The sequence below is a fragment of the Xenopus tropicalis genome, chromosome 6 (assembly GCF_000004195.4).
Source record: "Xenopus tropicalis strain Nigerian chromosome 6, UCB_Xtro_10.0, whole genome shotgun sequence".
NCBI lineage: Eukaryota > Metazoa > Chordata > Amphibia > Anura > Pipidae > Xenopus > Xenopus tropicalis.
Genome location: NC_030682.2, coordinates 33,730,831 through 33,757,250, shown reverse-complemented (window position 1 = coordinate 33,757,250; position 26,420 = coordinate 33,730,831). Strand labels below are relative to the sequence as shown.

At 39.7% G+C, this 26,420-nt stretch overlaps 1 protein-coding gene across 1 annotated transcript; it reads left to right on the top strand.

Moving 5' to 3' along the window:
- The first annotated feature begins 1,901 nt into the window (after window positions 1-1,901).
- sem1 (SEM1, 26S proteasome complex subunit) lies at window positions 1,902-5,694 on the top strand. The gene is given in 3 exon segments (NM_001045572.1): window positions 1,902-1,983; window positions 3,452-3,545; window positions 5,536-5,694. Coding segments are annotated over 3 exon segments (216 nt in total). The 5' UTR covers window positions 1,902-1,904; the 3' UTR covers window positions 5,579-5,694.
- Window positions 5,695-26,420: the final 20,726 nt, after the last annotated feature.

Sequence of the window (26,420 nt, the reverse complement as noted above, 5' to 3'; positions counted from 1 at the left end):
ACCCTTCTGTCCCTAGGACATCAGGTCTGGGGGATGACAGCGATAGTCTTACATGAAACATATAAGCATGCTTATAAACTACCTTATGAAGTTTACTTATCATGCCGTGTAAAATAATTAAAGCCTTAAAAATGGTGTAAAAAGTGCAAAATAAATGGAATATTTATAAATATGTGTGTTTTCCTTTACTTAGTATGATAAATAGGGTGTATTTGTTTTTTACAGCTTAAAAATAAATAGGTCCCTATATACATTCACACGAGTAGATGGAGTAAACACTTATTTGACATTCTACATCCCACACATAATTCATTTCAGTGGAAAAACTTGTCACAATCTATGTAATTTAGATATTTGGCATGTGTTTTTATGGTGTCCCTTTGCACTAAATGCTTATCACATCACATGCTTTAAGGCTAATTAGTAATTAGTAGCAATTAATTAGTGTGGCACTGACACATGGGGAGATTCCAAGGTGTTTTGCCACCTGCATGCTTTCCAGTTCTGTGACTGGCAAATTGTTTAGAATTGCCCCACTTGTAGGTCAGGTGTTTATCGGTTAGAAACGCTCACTGCCACATTTTTCTGCCTGGGTGAATTCCACTTGGCAGACGGGCAGAAATGCACTGGGAATTACCATTTGGGCTGTTCCCTTTACAGGTGCTGATTTTTAAATACATTCTGCTTCTTTATAGGTAATTGCATAGTTTTTATGCCATTCCCTTCCACATGTGTGCAGCATAACAGGCACAGTTATCCCAAGAAACATTTTGGGTTTTCTCCAGCCATGTCACCACCTCAGTTCATCCATTAAAAGGCTGTCATAAAGTGAATGTGGAACTGCTATGCAAAATGAATAGGCCACAGCCAGGAAATGACAGACCAGCACTACTCACATTTTTACTCATTACTAGAGAGTAGATCTGCAGGCCACAATGGCCACCAGCCAAGCACTGTACTTTCAAAACTGGGTACTGGGGTTTTGACAAAGTCAGGTAAATATACTGAAATAATAAATATGTACTAACTCCATGTTTTTTGGCAGACAACCCAATGGTTTCATGAATCCTGACCCTACCACCCCCCACTCCCCTCCTCCATGGCAAAATTGCCCTACAACGGCTGCTAGCTAGGATGCTGACAGTTTCTGAAGATATTTTGGTGCATTTTCAATGTTTTTCAAAGGTGAAGGTTTGTTTACATTAAGGTGCAAATTATAGAGAGCAGGTGACCAGGCTCTTACAGCGTGTGCCCTGATGAGAGGGGATACAAAATAGGACCATTAGAAACAAGGGTACCAGATCATTTGAAAATTCAAGGATACATCTAATAAATGCATGATGCAGGGTTGCATTGACTGCTGTGCAGCCCTTTTGGATGGATTTTCTAGAAATGCCCCAAAGTTTTTTAAAAATTTTACGTTTTTGCATTATCATAATGATCCACTTTTGAGATCTTAATGATTTAATTCAGAGAAAAGAGGAATAAGATTATACAAAATATCCAGAAATAGATCCACTTAATGATTGGGGTTTAGTTGACATGATTCCAACAATCGCTCAGTCTTGGTAACTCTGGCGTTAACAGCGGCACAGCAATAACATTCTCTCGTTTAGAAAAACGTGACTTGTTTAGCAATATAATATATATATAATAATGTATAGATACACATGAAGTTCACTTTACAGGTTATTAGTAACGCTCTCTGATATTACGGCCAGGAATGCTAACCAATTCACGCATGCGCAGAACCGCAGCCAAAGTGGAACGCTTCGCCCCCTAATGCGCATGCGTGAATCCATAAGAGGGCATGCGCGCGGTATCTTCCGGTTCCGGTTGTTACGGAGTTAGATTTGTTGATAGGAATAAGTATATTTTTTTGATTTCTGTATCGCTTTCTGAGAATGTCGTCTGATAAGAAGGCACCTGTTGATTTGGGTCTTCTGGAAGAAGACGATGAGTTCGAAGAATTTCCCGCCGAAGGTATATACGGACTGGAGAGGGACGTGCGAGCGGCCTGGCATGACTCAGGGTTCGCTCATGTATAGTAGCGTCAATATCATGTGTGCCATTCACTCTGTGCTTCTATACTGCGGTACCTACATTATAGCCTGGTGCCCGGCCTTTTGTACAGCCGCACCTACCGCTCTCGGGATGTGGAGTTAGCACTGTTTGTCAGGGTCTGTTTAGCCATAGGGTTGTGTGTTTGTGTGTGTGTGTCTCCTCGGCTGGGCTCTGTGTGTCCTCAGTCGCAAGGTTCTGTGTGTGTGTCCTGAGTCGCAGGCTTCTGTGTGTGTGTCCTCAGTCGCAGGCTTCTGTGTGTGTGTCCTCAGTCGCAGGCTTCTGTGTGTGTGTCCTGAGTCGCAGGCTTCTGTGTGTGTGTCCTGAGTCGCAGGCTTGGTTGTGTGTGTGTGTCCTGAGTCGCAGGGTTCTGTGTGTGTGTGTCCTGAGTCGCAGGGTTCTGTGTGTGTGTGTCCTGAGTCGCAGGGTTCTGTGTGTGTGTGTCCTGAGTCGCAGGGTTCTGTGTGTGTGTGTCCTGAGTCGCAGGGTTCTGTGTGTGTGTGTCCTGAGTCGCAGGGTTCTGTGTGTGTGTGTCCTGAGTCGCAGGGTTCTGTGTGTGTGTGTCCTGAGTCGCAGGGTTCTGTGTGTGTGTGTCCTGAGTCGCAGGGTTGTGTGTGTGTGTCCTGAGTCGCAGGGTTCTGTGTGTGTGTGTCCTGGGTCGCAGGGTTCTGTGTGTGTGTGTCCTGAGTCGCAGGGTTCTGTGTGTGTGTGTCCTGTGCTGCAGAGTTCTGCTCCAGGGTTCTGTGCATACTGTAATGTACAGGAGAAATCTGGGCATACACCGTTTTTTCTCATAGAGAAATGGTTAATGACATAGGCATACCAGGCCAAATGGCTGGGTAAGCAGGAGGGCCCACTGACACCTGGGAGGTTTCCTGGTACCCTGATGTGTCAGCTCAAAACTGAGGGAGTTGTTGGTTCATTTATGATTCTAAACCAGTGATCCCCAACCAGTGGCTTGTGCGCAACATGTTGCTCCCAACCCCTTTTGATGTTGCTTCCAGTGTCTTCAAAGTAGGTGATTCTTTTTATATTTCTGGCCTTGAAGACAAGCTTTGAAAGCACAGAGACAGTTTTACTCAAAGCAGAGCCTCCTGCTGCTAGCAGGCCATGTGGGGAAATTTTTTCATGCTTATGTGGTTTAAAAAGTGAAAAAGGTTGGGGGAACAGAACTTGTGCATATTGTTATATTGGTTGGTGGAGGTCTGTGTAGTTACACTTATCCTAATTCTAGGAGTAAAAGTAACAAATATAACTGATGTACTCTCATGCCCATAGTGTAGCACTCTGGATACTTGCACTGAAAGAGAGTGGCTTTTAACAAAACATCTTACATACACAGGATTTTTATAACTTTCAGTTTAAATTTAATGTTTCTTTTGCCTCGTAGACTGGACGGGATTAGATGAAGATGAAGATACACATGTCTGGGAGGATAACTGGGATGATGACAATGTAGAAGATGATTTTTCAAATCAGTTAAGGTAATGGCTAGTAATATATACAGCAATGTTAATGGAGAAGGGAAGGCTAATATAGAGTTAATCTCAAGCTGCAGGCATACCTTCAGTTCTCTCAATAGTGCCCTTAAGTCTCCCCATATTTCTCCCGTTCAGATGATCAGAAGCCAAACAGGAAGAAAAAATGCCGAGCTGTGTAAAGAAAGTTCCCATAATGCCTCACTCCTGCACCGACACCCAGACCAAGTGAACATGCTCAGTTAGTTAGACTATGAGTCAGCTTCCTGCTGATTGGCTCAGATCCACATTCCTAAGGGGGGAGTGTGTTTTTAGCATTCTTGAGGGAGGGGGAGCAGGAGAGAGCTGCGTGTCTCTAGCACATGAATTACAGACACAAGAAATCTTTTGACAGAAGTCAGTGCAGCGTTTCTGTGAGTGCTTATGGCTGTAGTTACATAGACCTTTCTGATAAAGCTTACTTAGTTTTTACCTTTCTTTCTCCTTTAAGCAAATAGGTTCTTATGGATATTCTTTGTATAATATTCAAAATGAGCTAGCTGGGTGGAGGGACTTGCTATCCAATTTCATTTCTAAAAGTCAGACTTGTCTGTTTGTTTGTGTATACACAGGAATAATTCCCAGGCTCCAGAGGGCTGGCACTGTAGGGGGCTGTTTGCTGAGAGCCTGTCTGCATGTCAATTTTGTGCCAGTTAGGGTGCAAGAGGCACATATTCATTGCCCCTTCTGCCCCATTAAGTTGGGGGAGATGCAGGTCCATGTGCTCAGAAATAGTACGTGGAGACCTGCAGCAAATTCATTTAAACTAGAAAAAAAACAATTCTGAATTTCTCCTTAAAGGAGCACTAAACCCTAAAAATGAATACGGCTAGAAATGCCATAGTTTATATTATAAATGACTGGACTGGATTAAAATTTCAGCATCTCTATAGTAGTAATGATATAGGTCATTACAGTTGTCACAGGTGCTCCCCATCTTGGATTCTGTTATCCCTACCCTGGAACTGTCTGACACAGTGCACATGCTCGGTGTGGTCGGAGCAGCTGTTGAGAAGCTGAGTTTAGGGGTCGTTGCAAATTATCAAGCAGAAAAGGAGGGTTGTCTGTCATATAAGCTGATGCCCTAGGGCCAAACGATCTCCCACCCATAGCTATGCATATCAGGAGAAGATCTGCTCGCTTGGCTCGTTGGCCACCTTAAAGGACAACTAAAGCCTAACTAAAGAAGTAGTGCAGAAATGTTGTACATTAGGTTTTGGGTTTGTGTACCAGCCCAAGGCAACCATAGCCCTTTAGCAGGGAAGATCTGTGCCTCCAAAGATGCCCCAGTAGCCCCCCATCTTCTTTTCTGCTGATTCCCTGCACATATTTTGTGCTGCTGTCTGTTACTGAGCTTAGGGACCCACTCAAAATATACTGCATAGAGTATAAATGTAACAGTAAAGAGGTGCAAATATCCTTGGTTGATCACTGCAGCATTCTAAAGGTGATAAATTATCTGGAATTCTCTGGATAATCCCTATGTTAGGTAACTGAACTGACCATTGTGGGGTATATTATGGCTCATAAGTGCTCACCAACTGAATATTTTTACAGTTTTTATACATTTCTGCTTCATCCTTTCTGTAGTGTATGGTATGATTGTTATCTAAGCCAAATTTGTTCATATCCGCTACTTGCTTTCTGTCATGCTCGCTAAGAAAGTGAGCTTAAAAGTAGAAATTTTTTTTTAACCCAGTCAGACAGCATTTTAAAACTAGCTGAACAGTGTAGCGTTTGTGGTACAGCAGAATACAGTTGGAATTACAAATTATTTTTGTTGGATTTGGAATGGTGATTGCTTGGTTGCATGGAGATAGTTTGCTGTTATTACAATTATAGTGATATCAGGTATATAGTTAATATTTTATTGAAGGCACATAGTAGTAAGACTTACTGTAACAGTTCAGAATTTAAATGGTTGCTATGAAGGTTACAACTTTTTTTTTCTTTCCAGAGCTGAATTAGAGAAACACGGATACAAGATGGAGACATCATAGCTTCCACCATTGCGAAGATCAAATAACCTTTTTGTGTATTAAAATATTCTTTCATAGTTTGTCTAAGTATATTTGTGTTTCTTATTTGGTTTTAATAAATGTCTTGCCCCATTTAAGTGGGTTAGTGGTTTTTAGTAATCAGTTTGCTGTTTTATTTTTAGGTGTTCTCTGTTCCACTTATTGTCTAAGGCAGTGCTGTCCAACTTCTGTAGCACTAAGGGACAGAATTTTTTTGGCCTACATGGTGGGGGGCCGCTAATACCACTCCTTTTTTAAACTGCACCCACTTCAAACCACACTCATGTTATCACAAGAGCTTTTAAGACTATACCCACATTAATGGTGGTAGCGCAGCAAAAACCCAAATGGTTGGTGCTTACTGTAGGGATATCACCCTTTATTCATATGTGAAAGAATTATATTATGTCATATTAAGACACACACTTAAATCCATATGCCTCCTCCCCTGTGGATAGCACAGCAACCCCCAGCACATAATTACACATCTTAGGGACCATATAATGACTATTCCCAACTGCTACCAACCTCCCAGAACAAACCCCTGCCAGGTTCACCTCCCTCAGGCAGCATAGGGCAGGCAGAGTATGGCACACACAGTTAGCATAGGGCAGGCAGAGAATGGCACACACAGTTAGCATAGGGCAGGCAGAGAATGGCACACACAGCATAGGGCAGGCAGTGTATGGCACACACAGGCAGTATAGGGTAGGAGAGTATGGCACACACAGGCAGTACTCTGCATGCCCTATGCTGCCTGTTTGCCATACTCAACCTACCCTGCCTGTGTATGCCATATGCTGCCTATGTGTGCCATACACAAGTTGCATAGGGCAGGCAGTACATACAGTGACACAATGCTGGCCTACAGTCTGAGGTGTGAACAATGTGGGCATTTAAAATGTGATCCTGAGGCGTGAACAGTGCAGGCACTAAAGGATATAAATAGTGTAGGGGATTGCATATAGAAACAATACAGGGGTTTACAGTTTGAATGTTAATTAGTTTAACCCAATCAAGTCAATGGGGATACATTCAGACAGTAAGTGAAATCTATCAGTGACAGTGGATGACTGCATTTTTAAATGTACAGCTTACTTTTGAACTGGAATTAAATTCTGAAACCTTTTACGCAAAACGTTAATACTTAGTTTGATAAATAGGGTGTATTTGTTTAATTTTTTTTACACAGCTTAAAAATAAATAGGTCCCTATATACATTCACACGAGTAGATGGAGTAAACACTTATTTGACATTCTACATCCCACATAATTCATTTCAGTGGAAAAACTTGTCACAATCTATGTAACTTAGCTATTTGGCATGTGTTTTTATGGTGTCCCTTTGCACTAAATGCTTATCACATCACATGCTTTAAGGCTAATTAGTAATCAGTAATTAGCACTAATTAATTAGTGTGGCACTGACACATGGGGAGATTCCAAGGTGTTTTACATGTTTTCTAGTTCTGTGACTGGCAAATTGTTCAGAATTTCCCCACTTGTAGGTCAGGTGTTTATCGGTCAGAAACTGTCACTGCCACATTTTTCTGCCAGGTGAATTCCACTTGGCAGACGGGCAGAAATGCACTGGGAATTGCCAGTTGGGTTGTTCCCTTTACCGGTGCTGTTGTTTAAATCCATTCTGCTTCTTTATAGGTAATTGCATAGTTTTTATGCCATTCCCTTCCACATGTGTGCAGCATAACAGGCACAGTTATCCCAAGAAACATTTTGGGTTTTCTCCAGCCATGTCACCACCTCAATTCATCCATCAAAAGGCTGTCATAAAGTGAATGTGGAACTGCTATGCAAAATGAATAGGCCACAGCCAGGAAATGACAGACCAGCACTACTCACATTTCTACTCATTACTAGAGGGTAGATCTGCAGGCCACAATGGCCACCAACCAAGCACTGTACTTTCAATACTGGGTACTGGAGTTTTGTCCAAGGCAGGTAAATATACTGAAATAATAGATATGTATTAACTCCATGTGTTTTGGCAGACAACCCAATGGTTTCATAAATCCTGACCCTACCACCCCCACTCCCCTCCTCCATGGCAAAATTGCCCTACAACTGCTGCTTGGAAGCTGACAGTTTTTGAAGATATTTGGGTGCATTTTCAATATTTTCAAAGGTGAAGGTTTGTTTACATTAAGGTGCAAATTATAGAGAACAGGTGACCAGGCTCTTACAGTGTGTGCCCTGATGATAGGAGATACAAAATAGGACCATTAGAAACATGGCTACCAGATCATTTGAAAATTCAAGTATACAAAGTTTTCAAGTTTGACGATTCTGCATTATTATCACAATGATTTACTCCTTTTTTTAGATCTTAATGATTTAATTTAGAGGAAAGAGGAATAAGATTTTACAAAATATCCAGAAATAGATCCACTTAATGATTGGGGTTTAGTTGTTCCAACAATCGCTCAGTCTCGGTAACTCTCTGAAATGGTGTTACAGCGGCACAGCAATAACATTCTCTGGTTTAGAAAAACACGACTTGTTTAGCAATATAATACAAACAAAAAAGGCAGGCACTCTGGAACTCAAAAAATGTCTGTAGTAGCTCAAAAAGTTGAAGTAAAATCAAAATTGTTTATTTAAGCTTACACATAATGCTACAAAGCCTTACCCGTTTCGTACCTAAAAGGGTACTTAGTTATAGCCTATGACTATGTACCCTTTTAGGTACAAAACGCGTAAGGCTTTTTTGAGCTACTACAGACGTTTATTTGAGTTCCGGAGTGCCTGTTTTTTTTGTTTCAATTTCCTAGATTGGCTCCCTAAGCTGAAGGTCTGGGGCATGAGCACCCGGACTCTCTACTACTATGGGTAAGAATTCTACCTCATTCACCTAGCGCTGTGTACTTCTTATATTTTTATTTATCAATATAATATATATAATAATGTATAGATAAACACGAATTTCACTTTACAGGTTATTACAGGTAACGCTCTCTGTGATATTACAGACGGAATGCAAACCAATTCAGGCATGCGCAGAAACTGCAACCAAAGTTGAACGCTTCACAGTTCTCTACTGCAGGGTTGGGTTCTGTATGTTTCCTGGGCTGCAGGGTTCTGTGTGTGTATACTCCACTGCAGGGTTCTGTGTGTGTTTGTCCTCAGCTGCAGGGTTCTGTGTGTGTGTGTGTGTGTGTGTCCTCGGCTGCAGGCATCTGTGTGTGTGTGTCCTCAGCTGCAGGGTTCTGTGTGTGTGTGTCCTCAGCTGCAGGGTTCTGTGTGTGTGTGTCCTCGGCTGCAGGCATCTGTGCATCCTGTAATGTACAGTAGAGATGCTCTGGTTTCTATTGGGTTCTATGATCAAAGGGGTGCAGTGTTGGACTGGGATGCTAGGGGCCCATTAGAAAAACCACAGGCCCACTTTTCGCATTCCTGATCTCCTCACATAGCTTCATTATTCTCCTACTCTCTCCATTTTCCGTACTTTTCTCTATCTTTCTCTCCAAACCACTGACACCTGGGAGGTTTCCTGGTCTCTCAGAGGGAGTTGCAGGTTCATTTATGATTTAATAATTTATATAACAATTTAATAACTAAACCAGTGATCCCCAACCAGTGGCTTGTGTGCAAAATGTTACTCACCTCCCCTTTTAATGTTGCTTCCAGTGGCCTCAAAGTTGGAAGCACAGAGATGCTGTTTAACTCAAAGCAGAGCTTCCTGCAGGCTAGCAGGCCATGTGGAGCTACCAAATAGCCGGTCACAGCCCTTATTTGGCATCCACAAGGAAATTTTTTTATGCCTATGTGGCTCATGAGTGAAAAAAGTTGGGGATCCCTGCTCTAAACAGAACTTGCATATTGTTATCTCCGTTATATTGGTTGGTGGAGGTCTGTGTAGTTACATTTATCCTAGTTCTAGGAGTAAAGTAACAGAAATATATATTATCTGAAGTCCGTTGAACTTGGGATACTTGCAGTGAAAGAGAGTGGCTTTTAACAAAACATCTTACATACACAGAATTTTAATAACTTTCAGTTTAAATTGTATGTTTCTTTTGCCTCGTAGACAGGACGGGATTAGATAAAGATGAAGATACACATGTAGAAGATGATTTTTCAAATCAGTTAAGTTAATGACTAGTAATATATACAGCAATGTTAAGCAATTAGGTTCTTATGGGTATTGTTTGTATAATATTTAAAATGAGCTAGCTGGGTGGAGGGACTTGCAATATAATTCCATCATTTATAAAAGTCAGACTTGTCTGTGTGTTTGTGAATATGCAGAAATAATTCCCAGGCTCTAGAGGGCTGGCACTCTAGGGGTCTGTTTGCTGAGAGCCTGGGCAGAAGTTCAAGGTACTAAGGGGCTTAGGAACATTTGCCTTGGTGGATCTTCTCCCGATTTGCACACCTGTGGGTGGGAGATATCAGGCTAATTTGATCGTTTGGCCCTAGGGCCAAAGGATCAAATTTAAAACGGAGGGTATAGGCACCATCGGATTGTGGACCACATCAAGTGTCCCCGATCTGACAGAAAAATGTAACCCGGCCAATCAAGGTCTGGCCAATTTCAGGCCAGATGTCAGTCGGGGAGGCCCATTGGTGGCAGAATAGCTGCCAAATCGGTCTAAAGGACCAATATCGGCAGCTGCAATTGCCCTGTGTATGGCTACCTTAACTTTGCAAAAAGGAAAATCTTACCCGCACACCCTGGCACTCCAATATGGCGAAGCTTGGTGCACAAATGCTGGACAAATTGGATTTTGTGCTCCAAAACATTGCACGTTCCCAATTAACTTGCAAGAGCTTGCCTTGCTTATAATTGCTTTTTTGAGTGCCACTGCCTACCTTTTTTTTTACACCTTAATGTTGCACCCTGACGTTTACTATGCACGTGACCCTGTATAGGTTCTGATTCATTAATAAGAGGTGCAAACATCCTTGGTCGATCACTGTAGCATTATAAAGGTGATAAATTATCTGGAATTCTCTGGATAATCCCTATGTTAGGTAACTGAACATTGACCATTGTGGGGTATATTATGGCTCATAGAGCTCACCAACTGAATATTTTTATAGTGTATAAATTGCTGATTCATCCCTTCTGTAGTGTATGGGTTGATTGCTAAATAAGCTGAATTTGTTCATATACGCTGTTTGCTTTCAGTCATGCTCACTAAGTAAGGGAGCTTGGAAGTAACATTTTTTTTTTCTTTTTTTAACCCAGTCAGACAGAATTTTAAAATTAACTTATGCGTGTAATGTTTTTTGTACAGCAGATTTCAGTTTGAATTACAAATTATTTTTGTTAGATTTGGAATTTATCCCTTGATTTATTTATGATGTCAGCTGTACTAAAATACAGTATAGCTATAAGGCAGGGATCCCCAACCTTTTATACCTGTGAGCCACATTCAAATGGAAAAGGATTTGGAGAGCAACACAAGCATGAACAAGGTTCTGGGGGTGCAAATAAGAGCTATAATTGGCTATTTGGTAGCCCCCTATGTGGACTGGCAGCCCACAGAAGGCTCTGTTTGGCATTATACTGGGTTTTATGCAACCAAAACCTGCCTCCAAGCCAGGAATTTTAAAAATAAGCACCTGCTTTGAGGCCCCTGGGAGGAACATCCAAGGGGTTGGGGAGCAACATGTTGCTCACAAACCACTGGTTTGGGATCACTGCTATAAGGCATACTGAGTGGAGATATTTTTGCTGTTATTACAATTATAATGATATCAGTTATATTATTTTATTGTACGTTCTGTAGGTACTTTACTGTAACAGTTCATATTTTAAATGGTGACTGTAAAGGTTGCAACTTTTTTCTTTTTCCAGAGCTGAATTAGAGAAACACGGATAAAAGATGGAGACATCATAGCTTCCACCACTGTGAAGATTAAATAACCTCTTTGTTTATTAAAATATTCTTTCATAGTTTGTCTATATGTCTAAATATATATAAGTATATTTGTGTTTCTTATTTGGTTTTAATAAATGTCTTGCCCCGTTTAAGTGGGTTAGGGGTTTTAAGTAATCAGTTTGCTGTTTATTTTTATGTGTTCTGTGTTCCACTTATTATCTCAGTGCTGTCCAACTGGTGGCCCGTGACCCCCGACCCCCCCCTCTGTCTGGCCCACCACCTGTCTGGCTGCTGTGACTCCTTACCTTTGTGTTATCTTTAATGGTATCAGCATTTAGATTAACTGGCCCCCTGAATTGCTCACACCTCAGATTCAGGCTGTAATCCTCCTGTATTGTTTAAAAATGTAATCCGTTGTACTGTTCACACTTTATAATCCCTGCATTGGTCACTGTATGCTGCCTGTGTGTGCCACAGAGTATAAGTACATACAGGTAGCATAGGGAAGTTAGAGTATGGCAGACACAGGCATCATAGGGAAGGCAGAGTATGGCACACAGAGTTCTGCCGGCCCTGCCCTGCCTGTGTGTGCCATACTCTGCTTGCCCTACTCTGCCTGTGTGTGCCATACTCTGCCTACCCTATGCTGCCTCTGTGTGCCATACTCTGCCTACCCTATGCTGCCTGTGTGTGTCATACTCTGCCTACCTTATGCTGCCTGTGTGTGCCATACTCTGCCTGCCCTATGCTGCCTGTATGTGTTAGATACATGTGCTTCAGACTTGTCTTATAAAATTTGCTCTCAGACTAACCACTACTTATGCCCCTATAGGTAGTCAGAAAATATCAGGTTGCCCCCCCCCCCTTTAATTATTATGTAAAAATATACTTTTATACACTTACTGGGTCTGTATATATTGTATAAGGTTGGATCGCAGAGCACTTTATGGTGTTTTGGCACCAACACTCCTGAGGCACCTAATAAATGTAATTTGTCGTGGTTGTGATGATAAAATAGAGGAGATTTTCATTTGATTATTTTGCCAAATGACCCTGGGAAGAGTTGTCATTCAGCTGTCATAGAATGAAACCCTTTTATATAGTTTTGGCTACTTGCTGGGCTTCCTTCCACCTCCCAAACAACATCACACCCCCAATGCTGCCCCATTAGCCTGTAGCTGTTAATAAAATGGAAAGTTGTTGCCACCATTTCTGGCCACTTGATGTCTTTTTTCCCAGTCAGATATGGCAGCCACCAACCCGGCTGCACTTGTGTGCATTATATTAACAGGTTTGGACACATGTGGCTACATTAGGGGTTGTGTGTGATGTGAATTGCGAGGGAGGACATGTAGGTTATACATATATGGGTCCCATTCTCATTTTATAAAATTAGTTTTTAACGCATAGCAGCAATAGAGCATTAGAGTAATGCACTTTCATATGCATGCATTTTTTTATACCTGCGTTTTCTATGTATAATTTTTTGTTCTGGAAAAAAAATCAATGTATCACTGCAATACTGATGTGGTTATGTGAATGTCCTTATTTCCTAGTGATCATGAAGATATGAAACTGTGCAGTTTGCCACCTACACTACATGTTTTATTTATAGAAAATGGACTTAAAGTGTAGAATAACTGTTAATTACATTGCAGTTGTCCTGGGTAAGAGAGTTTAAAGGCATTATTATGCCCTGTTTAAAAAAGAGAAATCCTCAATTAAACATATTGCAAAATGAAGTGAAATAAATGGCCCTGGAAAAATATACTCTTCCACCTGCTTCGAGAGACTGTATATTGATGTATAGATTTACAGTGTTCAAATTTGTTCTGAATTGCTTTTTAGCCACTGCAAGGAAGATTGTGGAAAGACACAATCTCACTCACGCGACGTGTGTCGCTTGATAAGTTCATGACAACAATTGTTACCTGGAATAGCATACCAGGAAACAGAGTGTAACCTGGGGAGAAATAGATGGGTTGACGTTTTGCAATGAAATTATCTCTGGTGTATATCTGGACACATACCCCTATCCGCACTTCAATTACCCTAGTCTATAACCTCCATTAAAAAAAAAAAAAGAAAGAATATACGGAATCTCGCAATGTGGTCCTTTGCTGTCCCCACTGTAAATTCCTGACCGGCTGAACCTATGCAGTAGCAGCTCTGTATTCAATGCTTGTGGTCATGTTCACTGATTGCTCTTTTTGATTCCTGAAGAGCGATCGGTGAAACTGGCTAACGTTAATGAAAGCTGAATTGGTGCCACTGCACTTTAGCTCAGCAGGATTAAAGTTGGAAAAAATATCTAATTTCTTGGAGGATAGGTGGGGGTTGGGGTGTAGCTGCAAAGAATAAGATGAAAGCGTAGAAGAAAATAGAAAAAAGGGCTTAGTGAGAGAAAAGAGCCTGGACTATGCCTTGGATTGCTTTCTTTTAATGACAGAAATCAGTGGCCTTTATTTTCAGCTTGAACCACAGCGCAGGGTTTTCCCTAACACAACCAATCTAATTGGGAATTGGAAATTTTATGATTGATTTCAGATTTAAGAAAAAACAGCTTTAATGTTGCCGAGTTTCCCAGCAATAGCACTGCTCGCGTAGGAATTCAGATACTGAGGGGTATCGGCGCCTCTTTTTTCTGGTACAGCCGTGTTTAGGAGTTGTATGCAACACTGCTTGTCATGTGAACCATGTCTGGTAATGGAGAAAGGACTGATTGTTCAATTAGAAATTGTGTTTGGAAATAAACCAAGACGGGCTCAATGTCTTGGAACGATGTTTGTGAAATAAATGAAACTGGTTAGTGTTAAGTTATACAATGTAATTCAAGGCCTGATCCTATTGTACAGGTAGGGGATCCATTATCCAGAATGCTTGATGCCTGATACAGGGTTTTTTGATCATTCTTTAGTCTGCTAAGAGCATTTAGATGTGAAATAAACCCAGTAGGATTGTTTTGCCACCAATATGGATTTAATCTATCAATCTATCTATCTACAGTATCTATCTATCTCTCTATCTATCATCTTTCTATAATAGTGATGTGCGGGTTGAACACAACCCACGGGACTCCAGGGGCTCACCCTTAGGTCAGGTGGGTTATGGTTGAAATTTGGGTGACCATTGTGAGTTCAGGTTGGATGCAGGTCAGATTGGAGACATACACTCTTCATTTGCTCCCAAAATTACCCTCTCTTGGAACCTAAGGCCTGTGCAATAGTAGCGTACAGAATGGAAAGACGCGGGTACGGGTTGGGTGCAAGTCCTACAATGGCAACATTTTGCAGGTTAGAGTTGGGTGCGGGTTAAAGTTTTGTGGGTTAGGTTTAGTGTGTGCGGGTTGAGTTTTTCCTGTTCCGCACATCACTACTATCTTCTACATCTAGAATGCTTTTGCGTTATTAAGGTCACTTAAAGATGTGCCTCATTTTAAAGGTTTCTCTGTAGCAACCCTTCATAGCTAAAGCATGTTCTAAGATGCAAGTTTCTCTTTAGTAGATGTTTCTGGTGCTATAGCAGATTAGTATGGAGGATGGAGGATGGAAATAATACATCAGCCTCTCTCTTATTCTGATCTCAGACATGGCAAAAAAGTAAAAAAAGATTAATATGGCAATGAGCTGTGCAAGTAACCCATGTGGAACATTAAGCAGCAGGAGGGTATGTGAATGGATTAGGAAAAGCTGAACGTAGATGATGTATAGAAAACAAATAACATGGATAGACCTTTAACCCATGCTAGAGAAAGGCTATTGAAAAACTCCAATTTGTTTTTTTTGGTTAAAACAAAAACGACGATTGATAAAAGTGATGCTCATAAACCCAAAGCTTGTCATATACATTCATACAAGTGTTCGAGGAAGTTTCTACTGATAAATCATAAAGAAAAAAAAACAGGGCCTGTATATAAACAGTGTTCATTTTATGGCACAAATTATAATATAATGCAGCTGCAGATAAAATGCCCCATTTACAGAGTTTCCATTAGGTATCATTTCCATATGAAAATGATGTACATTCTCTATTGTGCCAGATATGCCAGAATTAGGCTGGCTTTTTTTCACCACTGTAGATTTGACCTCTTTTAATCAAAAAGCTATGAGTGTAGAAAGTGACAGAAGTTTCTTTATCAGTTTTCTTTATTGCACACCAGGTCTCACATTAGTTTTTTTGTCTGTACAGATTTTTTTTTTTTTTTCACACTTGGCTGCACCATTGCTAAACATCATGGCATGGCTTTATCACTACATACAATATTATATGGCAAACTGTAATGTACATTGTAACTCTATATTCCTTTATAATTATTCCTGATAGTGACCCTCTGTGCTATTCTGTACTAGATACAAATGCCTGTCACCCTGGGCTGAGAGTGGTTTGCTTATAGGTGGCTGAGTCTGCTCTTTGATTCACAATTTTTCCTATTTAATATCACAGTTTCAGTGTAGAGCACTGTGGCAGAGATTTTGGGCACCATGTAGGAATATGATGGGATTAGTGAAACCTGTCTTTTTTTGTATGGAAAAATTTATACATTCCTGTTGCTATTACACAATATGACCAAAATAATAATGTCTATCTCATTGCCAAATCCTGGGTTTCAATATCAGCTCCACTGTTTGCTGTATTAGCTATCTTTAATTTGCTGGGACATTTTTTATAATATGTTGGAACAATGATGTTGAGATTTGCTGCAATTTAGCCCCAAGAGCTTTTGTGATATTGAGGAACTGGTGTTCCAGTTTATACAACATGTGTTAGTTGGGTTGAGGTCTTGGCTCTGTGCAGGCCAGGCAAGTTTTTCTACTTCTATATCAGCAAAATGATTCTGTACTGGGGTATTATAATGCTGAATCAGAATGGGCCCTCCCCAAACTGTTGCCACAAGAATGAAGCATGGATTTATCAAGTATGTCAGTGTATGCAGTAGCATAAAGGCTTACAGGAACCAAAGGACCTGGCTCAGCCCATGCAAATCACCCACAGACCACAGTTCCTTCTCTTCCAAACTACGGAACAGAAAATGTCAATTCCACTTAAAAATATTTATTATGTGCATAATATACAGTAAGTAAATAAAACCTAAACAAATCAGACCAAATAAAAGCTGTATATTAGTGCTTCATGATCCCAGTGTGTGTATGGCTGCTGGAAGAGGTGACCGATATCGCAAAAGGCTGCGAATGATCGGCCAGGTTAAAAGATTTTGTTTGGGCGCCATTGAAGGTGCCTGAATATACATTCAGGACTGAATTGGCAAGTGGAGGTAGAATTTCTATTGATTCTACCTCCATATCTGATGATTCAGCCCTGAACATCAGAGGAGGGTGGGTCGCACGAAAGATCGAAATTGTACGTGTATGGGCACCTTAAGTTCCATCTTCCGAAAGTGCTTTGCATCATAGTAATCAGTCAATTTGGCATCCAAGGGAATTCTCCTTTTTATAGCCTACGGCTGTAATCAGTACATCATGCAGGGCATACAATTGCAGTCTGAATCCATAAACCAATAACCATGAAACTATCAATATTTAAAACAAGCTGTTTATTCTTGAACATTCATTCAGGTAAGAAGTTTGAAAATGATTTATTTTTTAAGAAAAAATATGGGATGCAATGGGTAAAAGGTCCATAAACTTCACTAATTATATTTAGATCATATCTTTGTATTACTCAAACGGAAATCTATTTATTACAGTTAAAAGATTGTTGTATATATTATAAGCTATTTTTGCTAACACTGGCTGATTTCGAAGAAATAAAAGTGTTACCTTGGAGTTCTTATTATTTCCATATATACTGTATATGGAAATCAATGAAACCTTTCCTATAAAAAAAAAATCAAGACTGCCAAGGGCTGGGACTATCCAATTCCAGTAGCCCAATGACCCGTAGTAAAACGTAGGGAAGCAGGGGCATGACAGACGCGTTGGACAGACTTAGCCACTCCCAGTTACAGGTGATTGGTTAGTTCGTAAGGGGTATAAAATGCGGGTAACTGTTCCCGCTTCTCACTCCATTTTAGTCAGCAGAGTAAAACGCCCACCCTCCCTCCCTATAGAGGTGGAGGTAGCGGAGTGTCGTTGGCGGGGTGATTAAGTTGGGGGAAAGCAATGGTTGGGTTAGGAGGGGAGTTTTATAGTTAAGTGGGGCTGGCATGCTTGGAACCTCAGGGGTAAGAAAGTGGATTAGGAGGTAAGTTTTGTTGGGTAGTTGGTTCCGGGCCAGAAGGGCAGCTGGCAGCGCCAGTTGCGCTGCGCAGTTATTGGATTGTTACAGTGTTTGGCTATTTAAAAGTTGATTTGTTTGTTATACAAACATTTGTGTTATGTTTGAGATGTTGTTTCACATTTGTTATTTATGTTATGTTTTAAATTAAAACTTCACTTGTTGTTAATAAATTTTCTGCGGCCATTTTTATCCCAAGAATTGGTGTCTGTGTGTTTATTGGGGATGGTAAGTAAAGAGGTAAAAGGGGGTTGTTGGTTGGGAGAAGGGCGGGTCAAGTTCCAACGTTACTCATGTCATGCATCAGTTGTTAACTTTTTATTTAGGAACAACTGCTACTTTGTCCCTTTCACTCAGCTGTGCATGTCAGAAATTACAGATCTGAACACAGGCATCATATTAATCTACACAATGCTTGTAATTGCCACCTTCTGAAAAACATACTTCTCCAAATGACCAGCAGCACATTCCCCTCTTTAAACTCACTTTTGGTAGGAAATTGCATAATACAACTGCTGTTACACTAAAGACTACTGAGCATAAGTAGCACTAAATAACCATAATGGTAGTGTGACTGCTCACAAATGAGTGATTGGAATACGGTAAGTGAAGCATTTTGTGCTTACTGTGGCACATAACACTCTTGTGACTGCAGCCTATGTGCATATACAATATACACTGAGCATCATTTGGTGTTTCTCTGCCAATCTGCAATAGTGTTGAAACGATCATTTGTCATCTGATCATTGTTACCAGCCCAGTGGAAGGCAAGTGCAACCTTATTAAGGTACAGGATATGTATTGCCCAGATCCAGACTGGAATGCCAAATAGGCCCTGGCATTTCAGGTTCGCAGAGGCCCAAAGAGCCCCACCAGCCCACTAAATAGTCTATGGCATCTTACAGCAGCCCCTTGCCAGAAACCACAGATTGCCATTCTGGGCCTGTGTGTGCCTATACTTATGCCACAAAAACATTATATCATTTATTTCATGTTGCTTAAATTGCCTTCATTAATGGCAGTGCATCTCTCTGGGACTTGCCCATATGTTTTTGTATTGTGTTACATGTCCCTAGGTTTAACTTGGCACCTTCAAACTCTTGTTTTCTTATTGCAACCATCTGTCATCTGTGCACCTGAATCTGAGGACTGGAAAAAGTGATGTTCTTTCTTTACACCTAAGAAACAAATCCTGCTAAAAAAGGCAACACGGGTTATGGCACTGATACAAATGCTGATACTGGATCCTGTTACATACCCCATAGTAGGTTGTCTGAAATTGAATAGAGAATCCCAGTTAAAAGGATTAAGAATGAGAAAAACTGTTCCCTATTTGAATCTATAAAATCAAGTGTACAGTGGACAAATAATTTCATCAGAATTCAGAACCAAGTTTGTATAACTTGTGTTTCAACAACTGAGGACATTTTATCCCCAATCACCTCCAGGTTTTTAAACCCGCATAGTGCAGATAAGGGATGTGCAAGGATTTAGCCTTAGCCCCTACACTGTGGTAAGAGGTTTCAATTTGTGTTCCCATTCTTTGGCTGCTGTTTCTCCACCCCGTTAGTTTTGCCCCTTCCAACACTTAGGGGTTCATCAAAGTACAAGTTCCAATCCCGAAATGGGAAAAATTCGGATTCGATATAATAATTTTTGATCTTCACAAATATCACGAAAATGGTTAAGAAAAAATCGGAACAAACCAAAACACTAATTTTGTTGCAAATTACGAAAAAGTTGCGCAAATGTATGAAAAAGTTGCACAAAGTACGAAAAAGTCGCAGAAAATACACACAGAATTTTTTGTATTTTGTACCTGTCCTACTTTGATAAATGTGCCCCATAATCTAAAGAAAATGCAAAGTTTAGTTACATATAAACATCTCACTAGTTACTATGCTTGCCACCTTTTCTGCCAAAAATACCAGCCTTGCTATATTTTTATATTTCTGCCCTATTAATAACATTGGTATCAAGCAGAACTTTACTGGCTAGGCTGGTAAAATTCCAGAAAGGTAGATAGAGGTTTTTTAGAAATCATAAAGTATTAGCAGAAACTGGGGTTACATCTGGCATAGAAGCCGATGATACAGGGATGATTGTTAAGCTGTTTTATGCAGAATACACTGCAGTGTAATAGGGATTAATCTGAATTAACTAATAGAGAATATATTGAATCAGTCTGTAAGCTCAGGTAACTGACAGTAGCCCAGAGCATACACTAAAAATAAAAAAAAGAAGATGGGGAGCTACTGGGGCAAACTGATTTTATCAGTCTGCTACAAGTTACAAGAAGAAAGCAAACATGAATTGCTGTGTTAGTAATTAACTCAACCCAATGAATATGATGGGATAATCTATGATTATTTTTGTGCCAAAAGCTGTTTTTAATGTTTTAAAATGCTATTTCTATAGAAATCATCAATATGTATGTATATCAGAAATCACTTCATCAAACTTATGAACAAAAGATTAGTAAATGGGACATGTAATTCTGCAGAACGACTGCTACCCCTTTGTGCCAACAGCGTGGGAAACTTCCTGATATTTCCCAGTGGTGCAAAACACCTGTTGTCTGTAATTCTGCTTTTCAGTGGGTTATAAATCTCTTTTTACCACCTATAAGAGGTGTCTTTAAGGAACAAGGAAATTGCAGTTCACTGGGGGGTATTTATTTATTTGCCCAAGTAAATATAGAGAATGAATAATTATCTCTCTAAATATCTATCTATTATCTATCTATCATCTATCTATCATCCATCTCTAAATATATTGTGTCTACTTTTCTATCTTGGCTTTGTCTTCTTTCTCTTGCTATCTATTGAACTATACTTATTGTTCATTTCTCTCACAAAAAAACATGCATTTTACATAATTTTCTTTTTAAAATGCAGACTTTTTGCTGAGAGATTTTAAAATCATCTTGTGGAAAACTGGCTTTGCAAGAAACAAAGCAAAATGACAGCTTAGAAAGCACTTTCCTCCTGCCCATCTCACAGCAGACAAACCCTGAAACTGCTGATGGTTCTGGAGCAATAAACCACCTGTACAGCCATGGTGTTTAATACAAGAACATTCTAGCTTATGAATGGCTTTAATTATACAGTGTATTTATGGCACGGCCAGTAATGAAAGCAGAATAGGAGACAAACTGTCATCAAAGCAGGAATGTTGTATCTTTTTATTGTGCTAACACAAAATTAAGTTAAAGTACACCCCCTTTAACGTTCTAAGGCATTACTTAGTAGACTGACAGAGCCTAACAGGGCCCAGCTTGAATGTTCAGTTGCTGGCAGTCTCTTTCCTGAAGCCCAAAGCCACAACTCCCCCATCTGCCCACCTACTGGCTTTGTTAAAATTTAAAGCTGTGTAAGCAGCCAGGAATGGTAAACCATACAGCAGACTCTGTGACTCTCCAGGTCCTCCTGTCTGCTTTATGGTAGTTACACCACTACTTAGTAAGGAACACTAACATTGTATTATCACTTGCTTTCTTGAGTAGTTTCTTCATAATTTATGACAACATTATAAACTTGTTTTGTAGCACATAATATCTCCCCAGACTTACAGATGATTGCATAGCAATAATAAGCATTTAACAACACTTAACAAGCAAATATTACTCAATTTTACAGGTATTCTGTGTAAAATAAAGGCACAAAATGATACTTATACTAGGGCCCTCCCCCGCTTTTTCCACTATTGGTGCCTTCTAATGAGACCTTTAGAGGATTCATCTCTTGATTATTAATTAAACCTCTCTTGATTATTAATAAATCCCATTAGAGCAGCCTTTATTTTTGTCAGTGTGGTCAAATAGTACAATGCTCCACCAATCGAAATGGCCCATGTATGAGCAGATACAATAATGACATGATAGCATGCTTGTATTAGAGAATACAGTCAGCAGCCCAACATCCTCCATGTGAGTCAGGCCTGTACCACCATAAATACTTTGTGTTGAAAGAAAAGAAGTGCCATCCCCAGCAAACAGAGTCCTGACCTTTTTATTTATGTTTGTGAGACTGAATTGACCAGAGAACTGATCACCTTCTAAAGGGAGAGAATGTGGTCAGACCAGGAAATAACATAAAAATGCTTGCAAGGTCCAGGCTCCTGTTATTTTATTGCACCCAAACTAAAACAATTTCAAAACTTTATTCAAATTTATAATTTGTACTTATTTTTTGCTTTAAATGTCTTTTTCCTATCCAATGTATTAACTAATTGCCACAATTTATTAAACAGTGGTATATTTTTAAAAGTGTACCTTTTATTTTCTGAAATAATTGTCCCTACATGCAATCTTAATTATTATTATTGATACGTATTAGTAGAGCTCCAACATATTCAGCAGTGTTGTACAATCAATAAGTTTATACCTTGAACATAAAGAATTACATTATTGCAAGAGGTGAAAAGGGCCCTGCCCAAAAGAGCTTACAATCTGGGGGCTTACAATCAGGGATTCAAATGGGTATCCAATATACTCTATTTAGGCTAGTGCATTTATATGATTCATTAGATGCAACTGTCAAGCATTTTTGCCCTAGGGAAGGTTGTGTGGTCAAAATGCTGGCATTTCTTCAGAACAAAACAATGGGAGAAACATGTGAACTTTCCTCTGTTTCCCACTGCAGTCTTTCATCTTTCACTGTAACCTCTACATTTCTATTTATGGTATGAAGCTACCGGTGTCAAACAAAATAAACACTCAGTTATCTGCTCAACTAACTGCCCTTTTGCACTGGATGTGAAATCCTTAAAAAGAATCTGCACTGGTGCCTTCCTGGATTTTAGCTAAAGGCTTTGTCACCTAGAGGAATGCATAGATGTATATGTCAATGTCAATCACAAGGGCTTACCTGATAATTCCAGACGCAGGGTTTATAAAGATATGATCATTCAGCATATATGAAATAAAATTTCAATTGAGTTGCCGCTATAGAGCAGCCAGTTTGAACTATGATTTACAAAGTTTAGGAGGAAACCATACCAGCAGGACTTTAGGTCAGGGTTTTAGCTTCATAGCTTTGAGTGAAATACCAAGACCCACAGTCTTTTTTTTTTGTTATCTTAAATAAAAAGTGACTACTGAATTCCACACTTTAGAAATGTATAACAATATGACACATCTTATTGTACATGTGTTTCTTTGTTAATAGCTGCACTATAAAGTCTTTTTTTATGCATGTTGTGTGATGCCTATGGTTTAGAATACACTGCAAAACTCCAAGGGTTCAACTAAAAAAATTATGAGGAAAAAATGCCAGGGTATGCAAGCTTTGCCTCATTATACAGTTTTGGAGCAGATAGAGGAACTCATTCAAATGACAAACAGTGTTCTTTATTATATGCCTACAATGCTGACATTTAACGCCTGCAAAATTAATCCATTTTTTAAAGCTGAAAAGTACAGCTTGGGTGTACCCCCTTGACATTAAAAAATAAGCAGTAAAAAGATAGCAAGGTCCTCATCTTGTCCTTCATAACCTTAACTGAATGGGGGCTGGACCTCCATTATTGAAATGGTTTTCCCAACCCACACAAGAATGAATATGTTGAGGTAGTATACTAAAAAACCATGTTGATTGACTTTCAAGCAAGTTCAAGCATTGCTTTTTCCTCACATAAGGGCTCTGGCACACAGGAGAAACTTCCGCGATTTTAGGGAAATCACGCCGCCGCGTATGCCATCCCACCGGCGATTTACATTTTGGCATTTCGGGGAGATTAGTCGCCGGCAAATAGGGAGATTTGCGACTAATCTCCCCGTGTGCCATAGCCCTAATAGTTTAGATAGGTTCATGTGTGTAATCGTGTTGATGGAAGCGCATGGAATTAGAGAAAAACAAAAGCAAAACTAGTGCAATACGTACAAAACTTTCTTTGTGACTAAAACGCTAAAAGATTTTTAGCGTTCTAATTTGGTGCAAAATGTGCAAATATATTAAGTGAATCGGACAATCAAAAGTGCTTATATATCAGCCCAATGCAGTGTATCACACCCACACGATGTGTCCAAAGTAAATGCTCACCAGATTTAATTAAAATAAGAGCATGTAGAGAAGTCAATTCGGCTATTGATTGCAGTGCATCCTTAGTCCTTTATCTTTTTTTGCATGGCTGTAACTAAAACAGCAGCTTTTAAAATGAGCACGAGCCCCACAAGACCCGACTTTCTGAAAGTCGCCTCGCAAAGCCCCATGGGAAATCCTACAATTTGTTATCTTCAGGGAGAACAATAGGGAAAATTGTGCTGACCACTGCAAACAACGTCACAAACCACAATAGCCCCCAGATTTTCCTGCCCGTCTTTTCAGTGTTTCCCATCTGGGCCGGTGGGACCAAGAAAAAAAAGTTCACTTGATATCCCTAATATTTCAAAGACGTTAATTTACAGTACTATAATTATATCTTGGGACATAGTTGCAAACAATAGTCAGGAATGTATTGATAAAAAGGGAAAATATAGTATTGCTGGGGAATCTCTGCAATCGACCAGTTAAACATGTGATAAATCTACCTCTAGGTGTTTTTAAGAAACTTGTTTCTATATTACAGCATTACTAGAAAAAACAACAACTTGCCCTTGGGGAACGCACATTGCATTACGTTAGAGATTCGTCAGTGGCTGAAATCTGAAACTGGGTGATTTTAGTAAGATATGAGTCTGAAGTTTCATTACGGACTTTTCTACTTTGCATTTAATCCAAAAAAGATCCAGACAGTCTATCTGCTGCGTCAGAGGACCCTGAGCAAGTGGCATAACCTGTTTAAGTAACCAAAAAAACCAGCCTGCATTTAAAGGTCAAACTGAAACAGGGATTGCTCATGGTGAAGCATTAGCTATGTGACGTCCTTTAACTTACTGTGGCAAGAATGCTATAGGGCCAGGGGTGCAACTACAGAGGAAGCAGACCCATCATAGTGACATGGAGATCTCCCTTCCAATTGTTATATGAGGTGCTTATGCCTCCTCTGTCACATTCACTACACAAATCTTTGCCTGTGACCTTGTATTTGCTTGAGCTTGCTGATTATGTCACCTCTATGGTTTCCCTTTTCTAAGCTCTCGCACACGCTTTATTCTAAACATTTGTATGATGATAAATGATTGTGGACACTTTGACATCCGAATTCCAGTAACAAAAGTCTACGTGTGTTGAGGGATAGGATTATAGCAGCAATAACAGCTGCCTGTTTATTCTAGCTGTCACTGCAGTGCTCACTTTAATAAGGACTTTAAAGTGCATTAAGCGATTAGTAGTATTCTAAACATGACAAACTAATGAGACAAAAACAGGATCACACAGTGGCCTTACCAAGAGCTAGCTGGATACAAATACTGCTACCCTCTGTTAGTATTTATGTTATCTCATGGGAAATGTAATCTTTATGCAGGTGATTGATGAAAGACTTCAAAATGATATTAACAGTAATGTAATTTGCCTACCCCCACCCCCTGAAAAAAAAGAACCTACCAACATGAAGTTATGCCAGGGGTATATAACGTTTGGTGCAATAACCCAAGCAGTATACAGGTGGCAGATTCAGCACTTATGCAACAAAACTCTCTTCTGAATTGTTGCTGACTTCAGGAAGGCACCAGAAATGCAGACTGGTGGGTTCAGCTGCCTATAGAACCGTATGTAAGCGCATGAATATTTTTTAGGTACCAATGTTTGTAAGGTGATCTTGGTTGTAATAATTTAGATTGTAAATTGGTTGTTTGGGTCTGATGAACAAATTTTACAATATGTTATTGTTTTTATTACTGGTTTGGCCTTTTCCAGGCTGACAGACACTCATATTTCAATCGTAAGTAACTGAAACTTGTATATTTGAGTAGTAAATGCCATTTTTATGATTTGTATTGCTGTGCTAATTGCTTGGAGCATGTTAGAGACCTCAGTGATTGTATCCTGCCATTAGTCTCTTGGCTGACTCCCACGTCAGACACTGACATAACTTGTCAAAGGAAAAAGGCAGAAAAATGAATCACCTTGAGGAACAAGTTCTACATTTACTTTGAACTTAACAAATGCACCTGAGCACATAAAATTTGGATTTTGAGGTAGAACCGAAACCTCCATCAAAAATGTGACAAAACTATCCCCTAGTGGGCAGGTGAGGAACAGGTATGGAACCTATTGTCCAGAACCTTTGCGACCTGAGGTTTTCTTGATAATGAGTAATTTGGGTCTTCATGTCTTAAATTTACCAAAACAAATTTAATTGTGAATTATTTGAATGAAATGAAGTTTAGTTGAGATCACCTTCCTGTAATTCTAGGCTTTCTTTATAACCAGTTTCCGAATAACAGATCCCATATCTGTACATGATTTTCATAGGAGAGTGCTTTATGGCCTAAAGTCTGGTTCTGCCCTAACTCATCACAGGATGCTTGTATAACACAGCACATGGATGAAGCCTAATCTTAACGTTATTCAGATGAGAAAAAAGGCATTATTCAGAATGCTTAGATTTCAAAAGGTATTGCTTGTTACACCTATGGCTTCCAGTTTAGAGCTTTCTAAGTATCATATTCCGATAAATATATACTAAATAGCCACACACTTCAAATATTAATACATCTATGGCTTCCTAAGTGATTTACAGATACTTGTTTAAAATGCATACACACATCTGCTGTTTAGGTTGCTAACCTAAATATACACTTCCATACTAAAGCTTTGGGGAAAAAAGACATTTTGATCTCTCTGTAAAGGACTGAAAAA